This window comes from Plectropomus leopardus, chromosome 9 (genome assembly GCF_008729295.1).
Source record: "Plectropomus leopardus isolate mb chromosome 9, YSFRI_Pleo_2.0, whole genome shotgun sequence".
NCBI classification, from domain to species: domain Eukaryota; kingdom Metazoa; phylum Chordata; class Actinopteri; order Perciformes; family Serranidae; genus Plectropomus; species Plectropomus leopardus.
Window position 1 is genome coordinate 11,064,920 of NC_056471.1, and position 20,410 is coordinate 11,085,329.

The following is a 20,410-nucleotide window of genomic DNA, read 5'->3' on the forward strand; positions in this document are numbered from 1 at the left end:
ATTTCTAATTATCATTATTATATATCAAAATTACTTAACAGAATTTTAAAAATTAAGCACTTTTTTTCAGTGCATTTCATTTTTTTTTTTTTTTACTTTCCCATTATTTTTTGTTGTGTTTTGTTATTTTTGATTGTTGTTTCTTTGATTGCTAATTTACAGGTAATTTTCTGGTAATTTTGCTTTCCTGAGGACTGATCTGAATGAGCAACTTCCCACCTGTAGCCTGTTCTCTCGAATGACAGTGAGCTGTTTCGCCCATTGGCCAAAGCGTTTCTTGCGCAGCAGGAAGGCACAGATGCGACAGTCCCTGGCAGGAGTCATGGAGCTCTCATCTGAGGGCCATTGATGAGTGAGTCGGACACCAGGGCTCCTCTCTTCTTCATCCTCCTCATAGGACTCGTAAGAACTGCTCAGAGCATCAGAGTCGTTGTCTGAGAGGGCAACGGCAGAGAAGAAGTTTTACTTCTAATTAAAAAAAGGCTTTTTGTAATGTAAATTTTTTCATTTGGAGATAATTTAGTTGTAGACTCACATGAGTTTTTCCGGTGTGTGTTTATGCAGGTCGTGGGATAGTTGTTTTCAGCATCTTCATACCCATCCTCTATAGAGTTAGGAGGGCTAGGCCTGACTGTAAATGAAAAAAAATCCCTAATTACTCCATATGTTCCATCATGCACTTTAATATGACTTGTACTTTGTAATTATTGGCTTAGAGGTTTTTACAGCAAAATGACACCCAGGGCAATGAGTTCAGCAGAGGCGGGAAGATGCTGACCTCGTGTGATGATGTACTCGGGCAGTTTGCCAGGACTGAGGGGCACTGCCTCCTCATAATACTCCTCGGGAGGAGGCGTCGTGGGCAGAGGGGGAGGAGAGTCAGCTGAGTGCGGGGCTGGGGAGTCTGCACAATTCTGCTGAGGGGAAACACACAAACGCAACTCTTACATTTCCCTCATAAATATGAGGGATTTTTTTCACAGCCTACATCATCAAAGAGATACAGAGAAAAACCCTCAAAATGATATCCATAAATTAGACACATGGACTCTGGGTGGGTCTCTTCCAACAGCTTGCAGGGTGAGCAGCATATGTGCATGGGAAACCCCCACAACATGGAATACAATCTCTGTTTTTCTTTGCTTTTTCTACAAAAGTCATCTAGACGTGCAATAGACCTCTGCAAAGTTGGTTTTGGATGGTGATTGCAGAGGGAAACATTAGGAATTGACTATATATTGGCCACTTGCCTGCTTTGAAGTATCAGTTTGTGTGTTCTTTTCTTCTTTAAGTTCATCTGTAACATCCTTTAGGTCTCCAAGCTGGCAGTCTATCAAATGCAACAACATATGTTCAAATTCACACTTATACATATACAGGCTACATGATATCTGCAGCTCATTTATACAAATAGGTGTATAACTATACCACATTATAACTCAAACTCACCAAATGTCTCAAAGAGTGATTCTACAAAGCTGGTGCCGTTTCTGTACACTGCTGAGTTCATGTAAATGTAGTCTGTTCCTGAAACTGAAGGCAAGGAAAGAGACATTTTTATCATTGAAAAACTCGACTGTATCGCACATTTTTATTATGTATAACATCATTCCAAGAGTCTAAATAAAACACAGATAAAATAGGAGACTAGAAACAAATTTGCCTGTCTTACATCAAATTACTTTTAAAGGGATTTCACTGTTGCAGACAAATTATCTGTGACTAAAAACTCACATTATCTTTAGATGGGTGTCAGATTTAAGTCTTAAAAAGTATTTTCAAAGTCCTCTAGTGTACAGTAAGCATAAGACGCGGAGAGAAGTCACCTCATCAGGCTTTCCTCTTTTCACTGACCTGATGGCTGTATCTGCTGCAGGAGGTTCCACACAGAGGTCTTCTTCTCCTGCGTGGAGGAGCTGAGGTTCTCCTGATCCAGCATCTTCAGCAGGGCTCCCAGCTCACTCACCAACACCTCCATCGCTGTACAGAGAGGGGGGCAAAGGTCAGGGGGGCACAGGTTCAGTGTATCAGCAGAGAGGGCAAAGGTCAGACGGACATGTCTAAACGAGCTTAAGGAGTGTATGTCAAAGAGCCGCTTTCTGCTTCGCTTTCCCTGTTTCTTTCTGTCATTCTCTGCCACCTTGTTTCAACTGTCAATATCAATCTGCCAGCTTATCACAAAGTCTCCCTCCTCGCCTCTTCTCTCCGTCACGGGTCAGACTAAACAACGATGAAAGGCTGGAGTGACAGGAAACACGTTTGCTAATTGCTCATTAACCTAGAAAAAAACATGGAAGTGAAGCTAAAAATAAAAACTCTTGCACTGAATAAGAGCACAACATCCTGCACAAGATGCAAAGAAAATCACTGTTGTGTTTCTGTAGCAGCTCTGAAATGCTGCCGGCTCACAGACTGAAGGGCACAGACCCAAATTTCAATCAAACATCACTTCCAATACTGAAGAGGTAAATGAAATGTTGGCAAAGACTGTAAAGATGTTGGCAGATATATGAGATTGTGACAAGAATAAGTGGAGCACCTCTTTATAGAGCCCAGAGTGGGCTTAATGTACCATCAAGCAGATTCTCATGGCAACTGATCTTTAACAGTGGAGAGATTCAAGATCCTGGACTCACAAAAGCACAAGTTGGCGGACAGACAGACAGGCAGGCCTCCTGCAATACACATTCTTTACAGGCCTCCTCCGGTTCTGTAACACTTTGAGGACTCATCTCATAAGAATATATGATCCGCATCACATGTTAATCTGGTGCACACCCCATTATCAGAACAGAACCGCCCCATTCCCCCAGCTGCTGGACATCCTGAGAACAGGTCTGCAACCTGCTGCTGATGTGTTTGGATTCCTCCTTTATCTGGTTTTCTGGCAGACGCAAGCAAGAGCCACCAATCAGCCACGCTGTCTCTGCCTTCTTTCTGCTACTATCGGCCATTCTTTTGTATTCTGTCCCTCTGTATTGTTGTATCCTAAATCCTCTACCTCTATAATCCTGAAAATCCCCCAGCAAAACCTAACAACTGGCTGAGTCACTGCTGGCACACTTGTCTGCCTCCCCCCTCACTCCCTCCGTCTCTCTCTCTCACTCAACCCCCCCCCATCCACATTTTCACAGTCCAGCCACATTAGACCTGCTGAACCGTGCATCTTGCTGGGGTCAGCCACGGGACAGCCGCAGAGCCAGAAAAGTCTTTGTTCGGGAGGCGGTCATTTGGCAACAAGTAAACAAATGCAACATACGCACAAAAAGGCACGCACACAAGCATACAAAAAGGTAAAACACACAGAAACGCTTGTATGATGTGTGTTTAGTGGGGCATGTATAAAGTTGTTTTGGGTATGTGACAGTTTGAGGAGCATATTTATGAGTTCAGGCAGAACTTTGGACTCTTAGATGTATTACTCTGACACAGCAAACTTGTGTGTAATCACCACTGACAAGCAGAAAATCTTGATAATCCTGAAGATGTATCTTGTGTTTGTAAATGGTGTGTGTTCTACTTTTCAGACTGCTCCCACTCCTTAAAGACAGACATACTTTCCTGAGGTGGGTCTTCCTATGGGCTCCCAATGCCCTGCCAAGGCTGCAGTAGGTGTGTGTTTGCCTGTGTCTGTTCAACCACTTCTTTACTAGTGTGGTTTCCTTCTATTGTAATAAAAGCACGCTTGCATTTTGAGAGGTTGGCATGAGGAATTAATTCATGGAGGGACCTGGAATGTCTCCTCATTAAGATCTGATTCACCCAGGGGAAATAAGGAAGTGGGGGTCAGAGAAGGAGAGGAAATTCATGAGAATGGGATGTTTTGGCCTGGCGAGTGCCGTCCCTCTGCCAGAGGCTCCAGCTGTTTAGATTTTGGCTCTATTGTACCACTGGGCTTCCCCTAAACTAGTGGATAACAGAACTTTATCCACAGCATGACTCATTCACAGCAGAGAGAAACTGAAATTCACACCAGTCAGCATTAAATCCAATATATTGCTGAAATCAAGGCGTTACTTTCAAGGAATGGCTTAAAGTAGGTCAAAACTCACACAGTGAAGTAACCCTACTTCAGTGTTTAACTTGGAACAGTGCTCCGAAAAGCTGATTATCCGATTTGACGATTACAGTGTTACGCCGTTTGTGCCAGAATGAGCAAAGAGGAATTACTACGTAGTATTTGGCATGTGAAGCTCATAGGACCACCCTTAAATCCTCAGCCTTGCCTTTATAATCAACACCACACTACTCACATGGGTTCTCTCACACATCTAAAACAGCTCATGATCCTTTAAATCTCTGCTGCAACTCTGTGTGTGTGTGTGTGTGTGTGTGTGTGTGTGTTTATGTGAGAGTTTGATGTTTGTCTTTGATGGATTTAAAAGCCAGAGATAACAGATCGTGAGCACCTGTGGGGAGCTACACACAAGCTTGCATAAGAAGATAATTCTACATGAAAACAGATTGGATGCAGATTGATTAAAGCCAGACCAGGGTGGAATTGGAATATTTGCAGCTAAAAGTACAACAAATTATTAAATGCTGCACTAAGTGCAATTATTAATTGCACTCAAAAATTAAATTAAAAAAAAGCCTTAACTGTTTGGATGCAAACAATTTTTGTCTTGTATTGCAGCTAATAGAGCTTTTAAACTGTCAAGCATATACACTGGATTGGTTTTCTGAGGTGTGCATTGTACAGCTGTATTATCCAACACCAGTGTCTGTTCGGGACTCAGTATCAGCAGATACTCAATATCAAACAACTCGGATTGTGATCGGGGCAAAAAAAAATGTAATAAGAACATTTCCACTACATAGTTTTTAGCTTTTAATTCCTCAGAGAAAACATCATGAAAGAGACAAGCAGTGCACCGTGCAGGAATGTGTAGCCATTCAAACATTTACGTCCTCACAGTCCACTGACAATTGCTGTTAAACACAAGACACATTCCTCACCTTGTAAATAGTGCAAGACTCTCCAAAGTGTGTTTGTGTGAGGGTGCATGTGTAGTGAAGCGGAGGGAGAAGTTTGTTTAACAGTGCAGACTCAGACCTTTAAAAAAAAGGCTTGCATTTGCAGACCCTCTGTACAATGGGTTGGAGGGAGTGAGAGAGAGAGTGGGTGGGGGAGTAGGGGGTGAGTAATGTCAGCGAGTTGAGCACCTGTGCTAACATGTCCAACAAACCCTGATATGATGAATAATGTGACCTCTGTCGGGTGCACAGTTTTTTTCTTCTCCCTCCTTTTCATGCCAATGGCTTGCTGCATGCTGCGCTACCTTATCTTGCCACGCATCACACACACAAATGACTCCACAGTATGTTGAAAGTGACAAAATTCAGTGGTTCGGCTGCAACTCTGTTTCACAATATTGTTGCAGTCAGACATTCCAGCTCATCACACAAGAATCTGTATCCCACAAAGAGGCTCCAGTGGCTCAAAAAATTGCAATGTTTCACCACTGAGTCTGGTTGCTGCTTTCTTAACAATTCAACAACCCCTCTCTGTATTTCAGCGAGCTGGCATGATGCTTAAGTAACTGAGTAAACATCACCTGATGTTTCCTTGCATTCAGTCTCATGTTTACAACACCTTCGCAGCCCATGTCTCTTGGCATTGTTCCGTATATTTACATATCTTTACAATTCCTTGCACCTCCTTTAGCCTCAGATACCTGCTGTGTTTATATCCTGACGAGCTACAAAGACTTCCACACTCACCCTCAACAGCCGCAGTGGATGAGAGTCCCACCATTTTCCAAGGTTGACAAGGAGACAAACTGGTTCATTCATACACAAGCAGATAGAGATATTCCAGAGTCAAAGCCTCCCTGTTTGCTCCGTCCTGTGAAGTCTTTGTAGTGGAGGTGAGCTATAGTCTGCCTACTGCTGAATTCACACTTCACCTCTCCCCTTCCTCCCTCTGATCTGTTATCTCCCTATACCACCCTCCCACTATGTCTCCCCTCCTCTCTTTTCTTTTGGGGGGGTAGGGAGATTGTGGTGGTGGTGCTGTGTGTGTGTGTGTGTGTGTGTGTGTGTGTAGCCCTCCGCTCTAATCCTAGGGATCGTATGGCACCTGGGAAAGGCTTGCTGTGTAAACACACACATGTCGACTAATAGCTAACCCACATTCTTTATTCTTCCACATTCTTTCCCTCAATACATTATTAACCTTTAACTAGCTGCACATAAAAGCTGCCATCCAGATGATGCTAGTGAACCCTATGACATACCACATACAGTAAGGCATTGTACTGCTACTTTACATGAGAGCATCTTTAACCGGGTTACTTTCTGATAAAGACAAGAGCAAAATGTTTCCCAGTGAAGCTGATGCTACAACATGTATATTGTAAATGTATTTATTTGAAAATATAAAGTGAAAGATACAGAGGAGATTGAGTAAAGGATGTGAAGAGGAGGCAGAGGCAAGTTGAGACTTTTCAGAGTTACACGTGGATGACTCGTTGCCTTGAGGCAGACTCTTGTGCCCTGACACGATGCGACACGCTGCCTTCAATCACAGGGGCACTAAGGCTGCACAAACAAACCCACAGGCACACACAGACAAACACATGCACAGCAATGAAGAAACGCACATGTACAGATGCCCAAGTGTAGGCTGTTACTGTATATCAGCTGCAGAATGAAAACAATGTCAGCTGGCTGTCCAGGGCTGCCTGGTGCACAAGACTGCTGAAACGAGTTTGTTTTTTCCTAATCTTTGAGTCAAAGTGCATGAAGTTCATGATATTGAGCTGCCAGTTTTCAATGGTGATGGCAAGAATGACACACGTCGGTATCTTTTATTAAAGTGAATTTAGGATGAATCATCTTCATGCATGAATTACACATCAACAGTAACCCAATTTTATGCATGATCCATGATGATGATGATATTTAAAAAAAGAAACGCCTGGCAAAAATAGTGCATTGTCAATATTTTTAGAGAGAGAGAGAGAGAGCGAGAGAGAGAGATCCCACCATTTATGTTTTCAGTTTGCACCCTTCCAATTAAAACTCTTCAGGTAAAGGAATACATTTTGGACATTTTTTTATTTACGTTATTCTTGGCTTCTTAACTTTTAGCCAAGAGTTAAATGAGAAGATCAAAACCAATCTCATGTCTTTTTGGTAAATATGAAGATGGCTCCAAGGAGGTTAAAAAGTGGAGAAATCATGGCGTGTCATGTAATGGGGTACAACACATGCGCAATAAAAAAGCCTCAATAGATAGCACATTTTCAGAGAACATGGGAATGTTTGATTCGTTTCACTGAGACGTCCACTCCACCTAGGGTCAGAATATATTTTACACAAAACATAAAATATGCTTGAGAATTACAATTCTTCAATTATTGATAGCTTGTTATGTTATGTAAACAAATGCTTTCTATATGAAGCGCTTTTCTATTGTAAAGCGACCATCATACATCCCAGTGCACCCAAAAAATTCTGTCAGGCTGAGCGCACCCTTAAAGCACCTGCGCAGACGCTGTCCCTTTATTTATTTCTAGTGCCGTCTGCTTTAACCCTCCAACATCTCAGCTCCACTTACACTGCACATGTGTCATACCTTATAGCTCCCAGGGGGTCAGAGATTGTGTCCCAGGCTTTATTGAATAGCCTTGAAAGGTTCAGTAAACTTGACACAAAGACTTGAAGCAGGGGTAAACAGCTAGCCTCGCTCTGTCCTAACGCTCAAATAGTTTGGCAAATAATGCCCTTTAAAAAACGTTGTTTCTATGTTTCAATTTTTGTACAGATTTAAAAAAAAAAAACCTTGGCAGAGAGCAAAAAAAAGTATTGGGAATAAAAGAAGGGTCATCAAGGCTTTACTGTAAATATTGCCAAAGCACAAAGACTGAAGGACGTCTTTGAAGAACAAAGACTTTGCCTTAAAAAATATTCAGACAAATTTTTTTATAGATTTTTTTATCTAAATTTGATTAAAATCTGATTAAAGAAACAGTAAACAAGTCTGTGAATATGACAGCTTGTGTAAGTTATGTGTCCGATACTTGGTGCAACATTTACTTGGAACAACATTTTGGTTGGTGGCAAAAATTACTAAGGTTTGACAACCTAAACCTTTAAAAATGTGAAAATCTGTACAAAAAGACAAGACAACAGACAAGACTTTTAAACATTAAACAATAGATAAACGAGTCATACTGTGCACATATAAAAGAGGATTTTGAAAATACACTTCCAAGAATGTCAGTGAGGAAAAACGGGAAATTAATTGCCTAATAATGTAATAATGTAGACAGGAAGGCCCCCCACTATCTAATTTGATACACAGGCAATAAAACTTCCCTAAGGCATTTCTAGTGTTTCCAAACTTTTCAAACATCCTCTCTTGCTGTGACAAATGCCTCAGACACACCCCGATAGACCCGGTTATGGCCTGACAAACCACACCTCACTGTGACTAAATGTGACCTTTGACCTCCTCAGTAAAGCTGTGAAATCACACACGACCATGGATGCCACAGAGGGGATGGGAATGCTCAACAAGATGTAAAAACACATCTCTTATCTTTACATCACAACTGGTACAATAGCTCTCATGCGTTCAAGTAAAACTGACACATTCAGGTAATTGCTAAAACATGACAGACAATATTAATCTTGACAATGTATTTTCCAGACTAATAGTGAGTGCCGCTTATCAAGTCCACAATACAATACATAGTTATAACCACAAAGAGGTAACTCCTGCTAGACAAAGCTGCTGTGAGAAACTCAAACAACTGTACCATCTGTGACTCCACAAGAGATCAGTATCTAATGAAAACTGCTGGGCTTTTCTTGGAAGTCTGTCTTTTCTTATTGTCTTTGGACATGTTGGATATACAGCCATTTCCCAACCTGATCTGACATGAAAGAGCGCTGCAGGTTGAAGACTTGGAGGTGTCCAGACAAATAGTGTGGGAGTCTTACTTTGTCTCAACACAAAGGCCAGCGGAACAAAATGACCCAGCAAACTTTTGAAAGGAAATGAAAAACATTTTCTTGTGAAAATGCACAACCTTATCTCATGTTGAGTGAGTCACAGGAGAGGTTTTTCAGTCAAGAGACGGCGGGGTTTGAGCGTTATCTTCATGCCGCGTGAGGGTTATCTAAATACCACCATCCAACTCAGTCATCAAAGCTGAGATAGGCTTTAAGAAAATAGCTGAATCATAACATTTAGAAGACAGATGAAAAAAATGGATGTCACATAGTTAAAAAAAAACTCACCAATATATTAAAACCACTTCCTTTATAAAGATCACTGAGTTGCATGAAACCGTCACACGCTAACAAAGGTGAGGTAAACCAGAGGACCAGATGTGCTCGAGGTTTTTAATTACATTAAGAGCTGTGCCAATGCTGTCGTCTCTCACCAGCCTGTGCCCTATCATGGTGAAATCTCCTCCCACTCTACTCCTCAGGATTCCAGGCATTTCCCAAGTCTGACGGTTCTCCTCTCCCCAGCACCAAACGTGTCTGGGCATTTACAAGCTGATATCACCGGAGCCCACAACAGGTAAACAGAGACAGTATTGATTTATTAGGGACGATGATACAAATCAGAATGATGACTGTACATGTGACTAAACTGTCTTTTTGTGACTGTGTATTCATCATTTAGCGTAGCAGCTGAGGTGGATTAACACAGCCTGAAAAAAACAGGCAATTTCAACATTCTGTAACATTTATTTATGGTGCAGAATTATTAAAGTTGCTTTAAACAGTATTTTTATAGCAACAGTGGATCAAATGACTAAATACTTGTGAAAGGGCTTACCTGTAATTTCGGAATGAACCCACAGGGAATTATCACTCTGCATTTCCAATCAGCCATACAGTGCGTTTAAGCATCTTTTCAGCTCATAGCCTGCAACTTTACTGGTTGGTTCACCCTCACCGCGTTCATCAGTGTTGTTTTCAGAGGCAGTGAGCAGCTATGTTCAGCCCAAACCCACGTTATGCTGCCTTACCAGCAAACAACCGATGGACATTGCCTGTTCAAGGTGGGAATTATGCCTTGCTGTCCTATATAAGAGGTACGAACATATAATGGGGGAAAAGACTAGTTCTGCCTAAGCCAGCAGTGAGGTAGTAACAGTGCTGAATCATTGTCAGTGTAAAAAATGCAAGTTGTTTTATGTGTGCGACCCACTGCCAGGAGATCAAAAAAAGCAGCCAACAGTTGTTAGCAACTGACTCAAGGACAAAAACAAAACCGAAAATGGTGGGTGACAATGAGTTCCTGGAGCTCATTACCATTCAAGTAGAGGATAAGATCAACTGCTACATAACAGGGATGATACGTTATTATTATTGCAATGTTTTTGTTTAGACAACGTTGCCTGACATGTTACATCTAACACTTGACGCTGACGATGTTGTGTTACACGTCACGCCTGTAATGCCTCTTTTGCTTCCAAAATGCTGCCATACTATCTCAAAGCACACTTTAGCGGCATTATGTTGGCATTTGGTTCAGGGTAAAAAAAAAAAGAAAAAGCGGGCATAATGGAGAGTCCTTGTTGTGACAGTATTGCAGGATCTCTGTGTAAAAAGGACTTAGCAACTAGCTGGTAAATATTGTGTAGTAGTGAGTGGTTAAAGACATTTTGAGCCAGACATTTCATAAACTGGTGGAGGGCAAAACAGAGCTAAGACTAGTGAATGCTAATTTTGCCCAGAATGACGAAATAAGCAACCGATAACTGTGCTAACAAGTTTGGCATTTTACCTGTTAAATTAAGAGTGGAAATTAATGTTGATTTTCTTCATTCATTAGAGGGACAGGGAAATAATAAGATATGCCCCGAAAAGCAATACAATGGGAGAAGATTGAAATGCAGCAGAAACACAGTAAAAATCAGACACCCTGACAAAAACGAAGATGACAGGTAGCATAAAGGCTTGTCATACTGTTGTTAAATATACAGAAGGTAAGATGAAACTCGTCAAAGCAGACATTCACAGATCATGCCAGCACTGATAAGCTAACTACAGAAGACCCTTAGAGAATGATTTTGATTTTATCCTGCATGCTGCCAACAAAACACTTTTCCTGTCCTACATTAGTTAATGGGCTGACCAACTGTATGGGGATGCCCCATGTGTCCCTTACAGAGATGGACTTCCTCCCTCTACTGATGACATCACTTATCACCTCCGGCCTTCTGTTTCCTCTTCCTGCCAGCTGACCCACTCCTACTTTTACTGTACTGTCTCTGGTGACCCCATTCTCAATGCACTGTCTAGATCCTATGCTAGATAGAATTGAACGTGCCTGCTGCTACAGATGTATTTCAGGGGATGACAGTATAATGGAGCTCTTGAATGTGCCATTATTACAAACCCTTATTTAGTTACTGCAGGTAGACCCATTGAGAGTGTGGATTCCGTTCTCATGGCTTTAACATGTACATTTATTATGCGGGTGGACATCGTGGACCAACATACAATAGTAAACATGCGTATATACCAAATGCACTATGCAAAACAATCTGATGTTTAGCAGCAGGTGAGGTGAGCATGTGGAAAAGCTTATTTGGTTTGGGGGAGCCAAAATTAAGGGCAGAGGGGAAAAAACATGTTCTCCCTGCTGTTTTTAGTGTGGACAGGAAGATGCTTCAGGTTATCATAAAAAACAGCAAGAGTGCCAACCTACATTACAAGATACTCACAAGCATACATATAAATAGAATACAAACAGATGTTAACTGTCCAGGGAAATAAATGCTTTGAGTCTTTTTACCAGAGCTCACGCCATAGGTCCCCTCTTTATTTCACCTTTGCATTTTTACACAAAGCGGCATCATTCCACTCCAGTGAGTATATTTACATGATGCTAGAAAAAGCATGTAAACATGTAAGTACTACTGAATTTGTACTAAATCCATTCTGTGATTGGACCTTTTATATAAAAGCAGCAAGGTGGCGTAATGTAACGTGATATTCCTGCCTTGAATAGGCAGTGTAAATTGGGTGTTTGGATTTCTTTTCTGATTCTGTCCTAGTTTCTCTCTTTGGAAATAATTGGCTGGTATACTGACTTACATTCTGACACTTCAGCAGATTGCTTACATGAAAACACCATTTCATAATATTAAATTAGGCAAAACCTAAAGCATTTGGAGCATGCATGCCACAGCAAAATTACTTGAGAGCCTTACATCTTAGTTTAAATCTCCCTAAAGTAGAGCAACGTTTAGTTTAAAGTCCCCTTATCTTTGCAAATATTTGTAGCCATTTAAACGTGCATGTATCCTGCAATAAATGTCTATAACTAATTTCTACCTTGAAGGTGCATAATTCTAATTAGGCCACTCTAATGAGCTTGTCACACTGGGCCAAAGTCATTAGGCCTCTTAAGCGGCTGGGGCGTTTCCATGGTGACGGAGTGGGAGAATTATGGGCTTGTGCACCCCCGCTCACCTGTTTAAGAATTAACTGGCTTTTGAAGGGCAGCAATGGAGCAAGGAAGCTTTTGATGTTTTCATACACTCACACACACACACACACACGCACACACACACACACACACACACACACATTACATCCATGGCTTCACTGCAGAGTAATCTGGGAGCAGTGGGGATAGCAGGGAGCTACTATCTCAGCAGCAAAAGACATTCAAGGGCCCCAGTTACAGGTCAGGTTAGTAAAGCAAAGCTTCTCCTTTTTCCATCTCACATCTACTGTTTATTCACTTTTGTATTGTTTTAGTAAGCATTAACCTGGGATCAGATTGCATTTGATCAGCTCAATAATGGCCAAAACTGACAGATGTGGGGCATCATGAACAAAGATTTGTGCCAAGGAGATACTTTCATAGCGTATAGTGTGACATGGAGGAAAACAAGCAATGAGGAGTCTTTTACAGTTTATAATATCCTCACACAAAGAGAATTTTTTTCTTTTGTTTGCCCAGTGTGACAGTGTTCCCTCCTACTCCTTCTTCCAAAACTGTTTATGTCAAATGCATCCATCCTGTAATCCTTTACTTCCCTTTAATTGTGTCAAAGCTACTGAATCATTGAATGTGCTTGTTTTACACTGTGATGATTGGTGGGCCGTGATGGTATTTTTCCATGGATGTATAAAGAGAATTGGATACAGCACTGAAGGCAGGGCCCTGTTCATTCCAATCTAAGTTGTTCAATGGCGCATGAAGCAAAAAAAAAAAAAAAAAATTCTTTCAGACTTCCCTGGGTACAAAAATACCCAGATCTTTTGCACTGTTGGGCCCATAGAGCATACACACTAGAGACTTCTGCAGGCACAGCAGCTAGTGCAGCCCTGTGCTAACATGAATGGGGATAAAACAGAGTAGAATTGTTATCGGACCAAATGGATCAAATCCCGATTGTGAAACGAGTCATTTTTGGGGGGTTAAGACCCTCAAAAAAATGTATGTACTGGTCCATAGACGTTTCTTTCACAACGAAAGTCTATAGGAATTGAAAAAAAGACTTTCTGGGACCTACGGCATCACCTGATGTACCCAGAAGTTGTAACTCCACAGTTTAGCCACTATGTCAAATTGGCTTCAAAGCCCAGCACCGTTCCTGGAGGCTTGGATTTCCTTTTCCCAATGCATTATGGGATAAATGGATTTCCCAAGTGATTCTGAACAGAGAAAGGCAGGCACAGAAAACGGACAGATGGGTAGAAGTCATGGAATAGTACTAGCCAGGTGGGAACTATTGCATCAGGGTATTTTTCAATATGGACTCAGGTCAGAGGTCAAAGGTTACAGAACTGACCATGATGTAGGGAATGTCTGTCTGCCAAACCACCTTCCCCTCTTTCTCATTTTTCATCTCTTGCTCTCTGGTGTATTCAGGTCTGAGATGGCACAGAGGGCTTGACTCAGCCTGCTGCCACACAAAGGCCCTACAGTTCAGTTAGTATTATTCAGATCCCATATCTGCCCTGAGTCCTATGAGATCACCACAATGCTATGTCTCGCTCACAGAAAAGTATTCACATACTGAGAAAGATGCTATTCTGCAAGTGGAAGCACTGCTTTACTGATGTTGCACAGACAAGGGTAATATACACAGGGCACACATGCAAACACACACACACACACACACACACACAAAATTACTGACACACATACACAAAGCGGGAAAAGGAGCTGCTTTGTCTCCACTTGGGATTTTTTGTGTTAATGGGATTTTGACTGGAGCAGAGCGCTGTCTTCAGTTGAAAACTAGGGCACTCTCAGTGCCTTCTTTCTGTCATCTGCATATAACCATCATGTAGAGCACAACCTCCTGTGGATGCCTTTACCTTTTTCCTTGTATTAGGATGAGTAGTTAAAATTATAGTTTAAAATTTTGTACATACAGCTGCAAAGGTTAATTGAAGTCGTCAACTATCAAATTAATCGCCTACTAATTTGATAATCGATTAATTGGTTTGTGTAAATACTTTTAACGTCTAAATGATGTGATTTCAGTTTCTTAATGTAAATATTTTCTATTTCTTTATCCCTATAGGACAGCAAACTGTATGTGTTTGGGTTATTAACAAAATTGAAGTTTGAACATTGACACCTGGATAACATTGAACATTATCTTAGACTTTGGTGAGCACTGATTGACATTTCTTCCACCATTTTCTGATGTTTTAAACAAGAAAATAATCGACAATGAAAATATTTGTTAGTTGCAGCCTTCTTAAGTGCAACATTAATGTAGTTCTCTAAATTCGTATGAATTAGTCCACACAGAAAAAAATCATTTTTTTCTTTCTGGATTAATCCTGTGAATCCTAATTTGATGCAGTTTTACTATTTCCAAAGTCAACCATCACTTACATTGTCAGTTTTCATTGCAGCATAAATTCACCAATATTGAAGAAGAGGTTAAGGAGCCTAAAATCAAATAAGATGCCCAACAGTGTCTCTTTTAATAAAAACTGGAGGCAGACCTATAATGTTGCATAGACATTTTGGAGGGTTGCTGTGTTGAATGATGTCCTTCAGCACTGCGTAACTACTTCTGTGGCACATAAAGCTTTCCCATATCCCCAAATTCCAAGGTGATAATATTTCAACACACAATGCTAAACATATAAATCCAGGATTTAGTCAAACACATTCTAAGAAACTACTCTGTAACACCAATAAAATACTAATAAAAACATAACAAACTTAGCTATGATGACAGTGTCAATTTACCCCCCTATACCCCTTCTACTGGCTTTTTAAGTAACTCCTTGTTGACACAATACTGATGTTTCTATGGGACAAAAAGATGACAAACCATGGACCATTTTTCATAGACTTTGTTTAAAGCCTACTAAGTGCATACCAAAACCACTTTTCTCAGTACTATCTATACACTGTATTCTTTGTATGACTGTACTACTTGAACTGCTACCCTGAATTTACCCCTAAGGACAAAAAACTACAATTTCTACACCTGTAAATTAACATGACTCATAAGTCAGTGCTAAATTATGGCTGTTGTAGCATAGTAAGAAATAACAGGTGAGGCAAGTCTAACGAAGACTGTCTTATATTCTGCCAAGACTCTCCAATAAATTTCCTTTTGAGTATATTGCTTGTACTTGTATGCATGCACGCACCAGGCAGAGCCACTTTCCACCCTCTGCAACAAACACCATAATTTTGAGAGTCATATACATTATAGCTGCCTGCGGTAATGTTGTGCAACCTCCATGGAAACCATATATAAACAGCTGGCCAGAGAATGACCATTGCCTATACTATACAATGCATGTGTGCACAGCCACAAATACACTGCACATATCTCAGCCACATGAATCACAGTGATCTTGTCATCTCACAAGGGTTAAAGAGGGGAATTCCACTTCTTATAGGGCTGTTCCACAATCACCCATGATTTACAGCTCATGCATGATGGGGCATATATAAATATATATATATACAAAATGTTGTATGTAATGTAAAGTACTGGAGGGATGAGTATCAACATGCCCAAACGCTACTTTTATGTCCAAAAAAAACTCTTGATAAAATAACTGTAACAGGGAAGTATGTTGCCAAAACAACTATATTAACTGTCTTTTGTCTTTTTTATGTCTACTTCCAGGATCAACCTTGAAGCTGACCTGGGTGTGTTACGCTGTAGGCTTTACAGTGGGATGTGAAACTGAGATGTCAAAGTGAATGGAAAGTAGTGTTGACATCAAACTGAAACACAGGATGAGATTTTATTGTTGTGAAGCCTCCTGTTTCCTTGGCCCCATCGGACTCTGAGCTGAGCATCTGCATCCAAAATTTGGACTATGAATGCATTACATTTTAGTTAAAGAGACTATTCAAAACAAAATCAAAAATACACATTTTTCCTTTCACCTGTAGTGGTATTTATCAATCTAGATTATTGTAGTATGAGTTGCCGAGAGTTGGAGATATGGATGAAAGGCTACTGCTTGCTCATGTGAGCTCGCTAATGTCACAGCTCAGCCGAGAAGGACGCCATTAATGTTTACATCGCACACTGTCACGGGCATTTCCTCCATGAGTAGATGCACACTTCCTTCTGGGCGCTGATATGGTTGGTGTGTGTAGTTCGGCAGAGAGAAAAAAGTTCCAACATGAAACTCTCTTTCTGGAAAGCAACATTGTTGATTTTTTTCATTTTTTTTTTTCATATTCAAGAAAAGGCAGACATTTTTACTGCTGATATCTCCAATACAACTCACACCAAAATGATCTACAGTTAGATTAATACAAATAACACTTCAGGAGAGTGAAAAAATAAGAGTTTTTGGGTGAACTGTCCCCTTAAATCAGCTACAGCTATAACATTAAGACATCTGGAATAGTCCTTTAAGAATGATCTAAACTTTGGAGGAAAGTTCCACAAACTCTGCTTTTGCTATGTGAAAATGCAGATTACAGCATAATGAGTAATATGACATAAATGCACGCACAGTGAGGTCACTGACCACTGGTTGGATGACGACAGCAGATTGCATTTAAATTGTGCTCTTTTGCCCTGCTAACCCATACCCACTGACACTATGTTTTAATTCAGCTTTTAACAATTCGAATCCTTGTTTACTCTCAAACACATCCTCCGTAAGACAGAAGACTTACATTTGTGCCATGACAAAATACATTGTAACTTAGAGCAAGCGGTTGGTTGGTTGACAAACACACTGCTTTTGACATAGATTTCTCAGTGGAATGTGGATATGTGGAGCGAACCATCTCATAAGAAGAAAGACATGGATGGAGGGGGGATTTTAGTGCACATGCAGCAGAATTGTGCTTACATGAGCAGTATGTTACATTCATGCATCATTGTAGAGTCCACAGCTGATCACTGTTTAGTCCACAAGTTCTTCCATATGCTCCCAAACATTCTGACAAAAGCCACGATTCATCATATCTGCTGGGCTAAATCACAGACAATCCCTCCACTGCAATGCATATCTGCAGGGACAGCCTCTCCCCTCTCACACCCACCTGGTGCTCTGCTCCTCACAGTGCACACTGAGGTGACTGTGGAAACAAAACCTTTGTTACACCGCTGCTCCAGCTGGCTTGGATAGTGCATATTAACAAGCTCCCACCAATTCAAGCTCATACCTGCCTCCCATCAACCTGACCAAGCTTGATATCTGTACTCATGTAACTCCACACAGCTAGATTTGACAGTCAGAAAAGATACAAAAATAACCTTTGAGACAATGATCATTTCATATAAAGATATCATATTATATATATTAACAATGGTAATGTGATGGGTGTCCTTCATAAGGACTAATTCACATTATCTCCTATCTTTGCAGTTTTCTTTATCTCTGCAAAGCTTTATAGCAACTTTTACCTCCTTGCACACAACTTTACTGTATTGTTTCAGGGCATTTATTTTCTGATATTTTTAGACTAAACCATGAATGGGTAGATCCTTACTTGTAGCTTTATTTAGGGAAAAAATGAGGAAAGTCTTTTAGCAGAAGCTGATCAGAGGATTCAAAGACCACATAAACAGTAGGGTGCTCCCCAGGGATCACCAGCCATCACTGTGTGTTTTCTCCTGTTGAGTTAACACAAACACAAAGCCCAGATAGAAAGTCAGTCAAGCGACATTCCTGTGTGTTTGTGTGGGTTGAGAGAGATGAGAGTGTCAGGCGAGGATTTCTCCCAACCTGGATAACACCTAGAGACACTTCCTCCTTAAGATGCTTTGTGTACACACCAAACACACTGGTAACATCCACATAATCCAAATGCACTGACAAGGTGAGGATGGATGCCAAATTAGTAAATGATGGATGGGAAAGGCAGAAGTGACATATGTGACTTCAATGAGGTGTTTTTCTTAAAGGCAAATAGGCTGTTAAAAGGTGTTGGAAATAAAATAAAGTACCATGTATGCAGTTTGTCCCATTTCCTTTCACCTCGAGTCACTTGAGTAAAAATGTCCATTAAGCTGGACGTTATAATCACTCTCACATGTTTACCTGCCCAGCGGCTGGTAACAAGTCTATGAAAAGCACTCTACAGCTGTAGTAACACGATACAGCAACATCAACTGAAGTGTAAAAACAGATCAAACAAACTCAAATAAACTATAAACTGAAATCATAACTTCATATGTGAAATGCTGAGTTGGGCCACACCTCGCCCTGGTAATGCTGTAACTTCTAAACTTGTGCCAAAGTCTGCGGGGGGGGCAAGTGTATTTGTTTTCAGTTACAATGTGGAAAAATGTTGTACTGTGCAGGGGGGCAACTGCACCCCTCCCAGAAAAACACATGGGGCGGAAACACATTTTGTATTTCTTTCTATTTCAACACAAGAGAGCTGCAGCACTCCAGAGATTTCTATGAGGAATTCTCTGCTGGTGGTGTCCAATATCAAACAATGACTACCATGACCACCTAATCTCCAAATATCTCATCTCCACATTCAGATATTTGACTTGACTGAGGATGAGTGAGGTTCACTTTCTGAAACAACAATCAAACTTTAGATGAACACTTGGTTCTCAGCCTCTCCAAGCAGCTGGGGGGGAGACCAAAGCAACTGTTATTTATTGTTTAAAGTGCACTTCCATTGTTTCTTCTTAGATGTGCAACAGGAGGGGGAATTACAGGGAAAAGGAAGTGTCTCAGACAAATGATTTCTTGTAGTAATAGTAACATAGAGAGAACACAAATGTTGAGATAAATATTAGAAAAAAAGATAACTGCATTGAGGGCAGGAATGTAAAAAAAAACAACTAATTTGGGGGTATACACATTTCAAGCAATATTCCCATACAGTATGTCACCAGTAAAAACAGTGCATTTAGTCTAAGTGAGGGTGCTGCAGTTAAAGGTGTGGGAAGACAGAAACACACACAGTGGGTGTGTGAGAAGGTTTTGACAGCTGTAAAAAAAAAATGCAACACATAAAATAAACATGCATATCAAAATCCATCTTCACAAACTAACACACAACACTCACCATACCGGTCAATCTCTTTTGCAGCAGTGTTTACAGCTTGAAAAGTGAACTTACATTTGGTGCCGTTTGTTTCCATTCCTCTGGTGATGCTGTCCATGTGAGAGTTGTTGAAATTCAATGCAGGCCCATGAGTGAGTAAGTGAGTGTGTGGCGGCGTGTGGAGCCACCGCTGACAGATACAGTCGATACTTTACAGATCCGCTGGTCTGGAGCTCGAGGCAGGCTGCGTCTCTGCTGGGTCCTAGTGTCAGCTGCTCAATGAGCGGAGCTAGACCGGTCAAATGACTCCTACAGTTAGGTAGTTGTATGTGTAGTTACCCTTTTGCCGAGTTAACAAGTTACTCTTCAGGTCTGTACGGTAAATATGCAATTTAGCGGTAACCGTTAGCTTAAATGGAGCCAGCTGCAGCCTGTTAGCTTAGCTTGGAATAAAAAGGCTACTGGAAACAAGGGGAGACAGGGAGCCCGGCTCTGTCCAAACGTAACAACATGCGTCTAGCAGCGTTTATAAAGCTCACAGAATAAAACGCATTATCTAGTTTGCTTAATTCGTACACATATTACAATGTAATAACGACAATAAACTGCTTTAACGTGGGTAAGGTGCCTGATGTTCCGCGCGACTCCACTTGTCTCTTAGCCGGAAGTAGTCTCCGCTGGTTGCCTAGAAACTGATTTAGGCCAAGAAATGGCGATACTTTGACAATTTTTTAAGCATTCTTTTTGTTGTTGTTTCTTACATATTAAACACAGGAGGTAAAGTGTGTCAACAAGTAAACTTTGTGCTGGTTACTTTTGGACTGAGCCAAAAGTTTTGTTTAAACTTTTCCACATTTACAGTCAACTGCAAAACGTCAAACTGTTACATTAATGACATAATGGATTTAGTGGCATCTAGTGATAAGTACTGCATATTGAAACCAGCTAAAGGAA

At 40.8% G+C, this 20,410-nt stretch overlaps 1 protein-coding gene across 4 annotated transcripts in view; it reads right to left on the reverse strand.

Annotated features, from left to right (window-relative positions):
* The window catches only part of afap1l1a (actin filament associated protein 1-like 1a), a 30,707-nt gene extending 10,645 nt beyond the window's left edge, over nt 1-20,062 (reverse strand). Inside the window, exons 1-7 of one of the 4 annotated variants that reach the window (XM_042493069.1) lie at nt 19,532-20,062; nt 1,855-1,980; nt 1,450-1,533; nt 1,251-1,330; nt 779-917; nt 536-631; nt 220-434 (exon numbers count right to left, since the gene is read on the reverse strand). In XM_042493069.1, coding sequence (XP_042349003.1) covers nt 220-434; nt 536-631; nt 779-917; nt 1,251-1,330; nt 1,450-1,533; nt 1,855-1,980; nt 19,532-19,574 — 783 coding nt within the window. In that variant the 5' untranslated portion in view covers nt 19,575-20,062. Of the gene's footprint in view, nt 1-219; nt 435-535; nt 632-778; nt 918-1,250; nt 1,331-1,449; nt 1,534-1,854; nt 1,981-5,724; nt 5,794-9,252; nt 9,337-19,531 lie in introns of those variants that run through there. The other 3 variants (XM_042493070.1, XM_042493072.1, XM_042493071.1) reach the window with 3 other exon arrangements.
* Between the last annotated feature and the right edge of the window lie 348 nt (nt 20,063-20,410).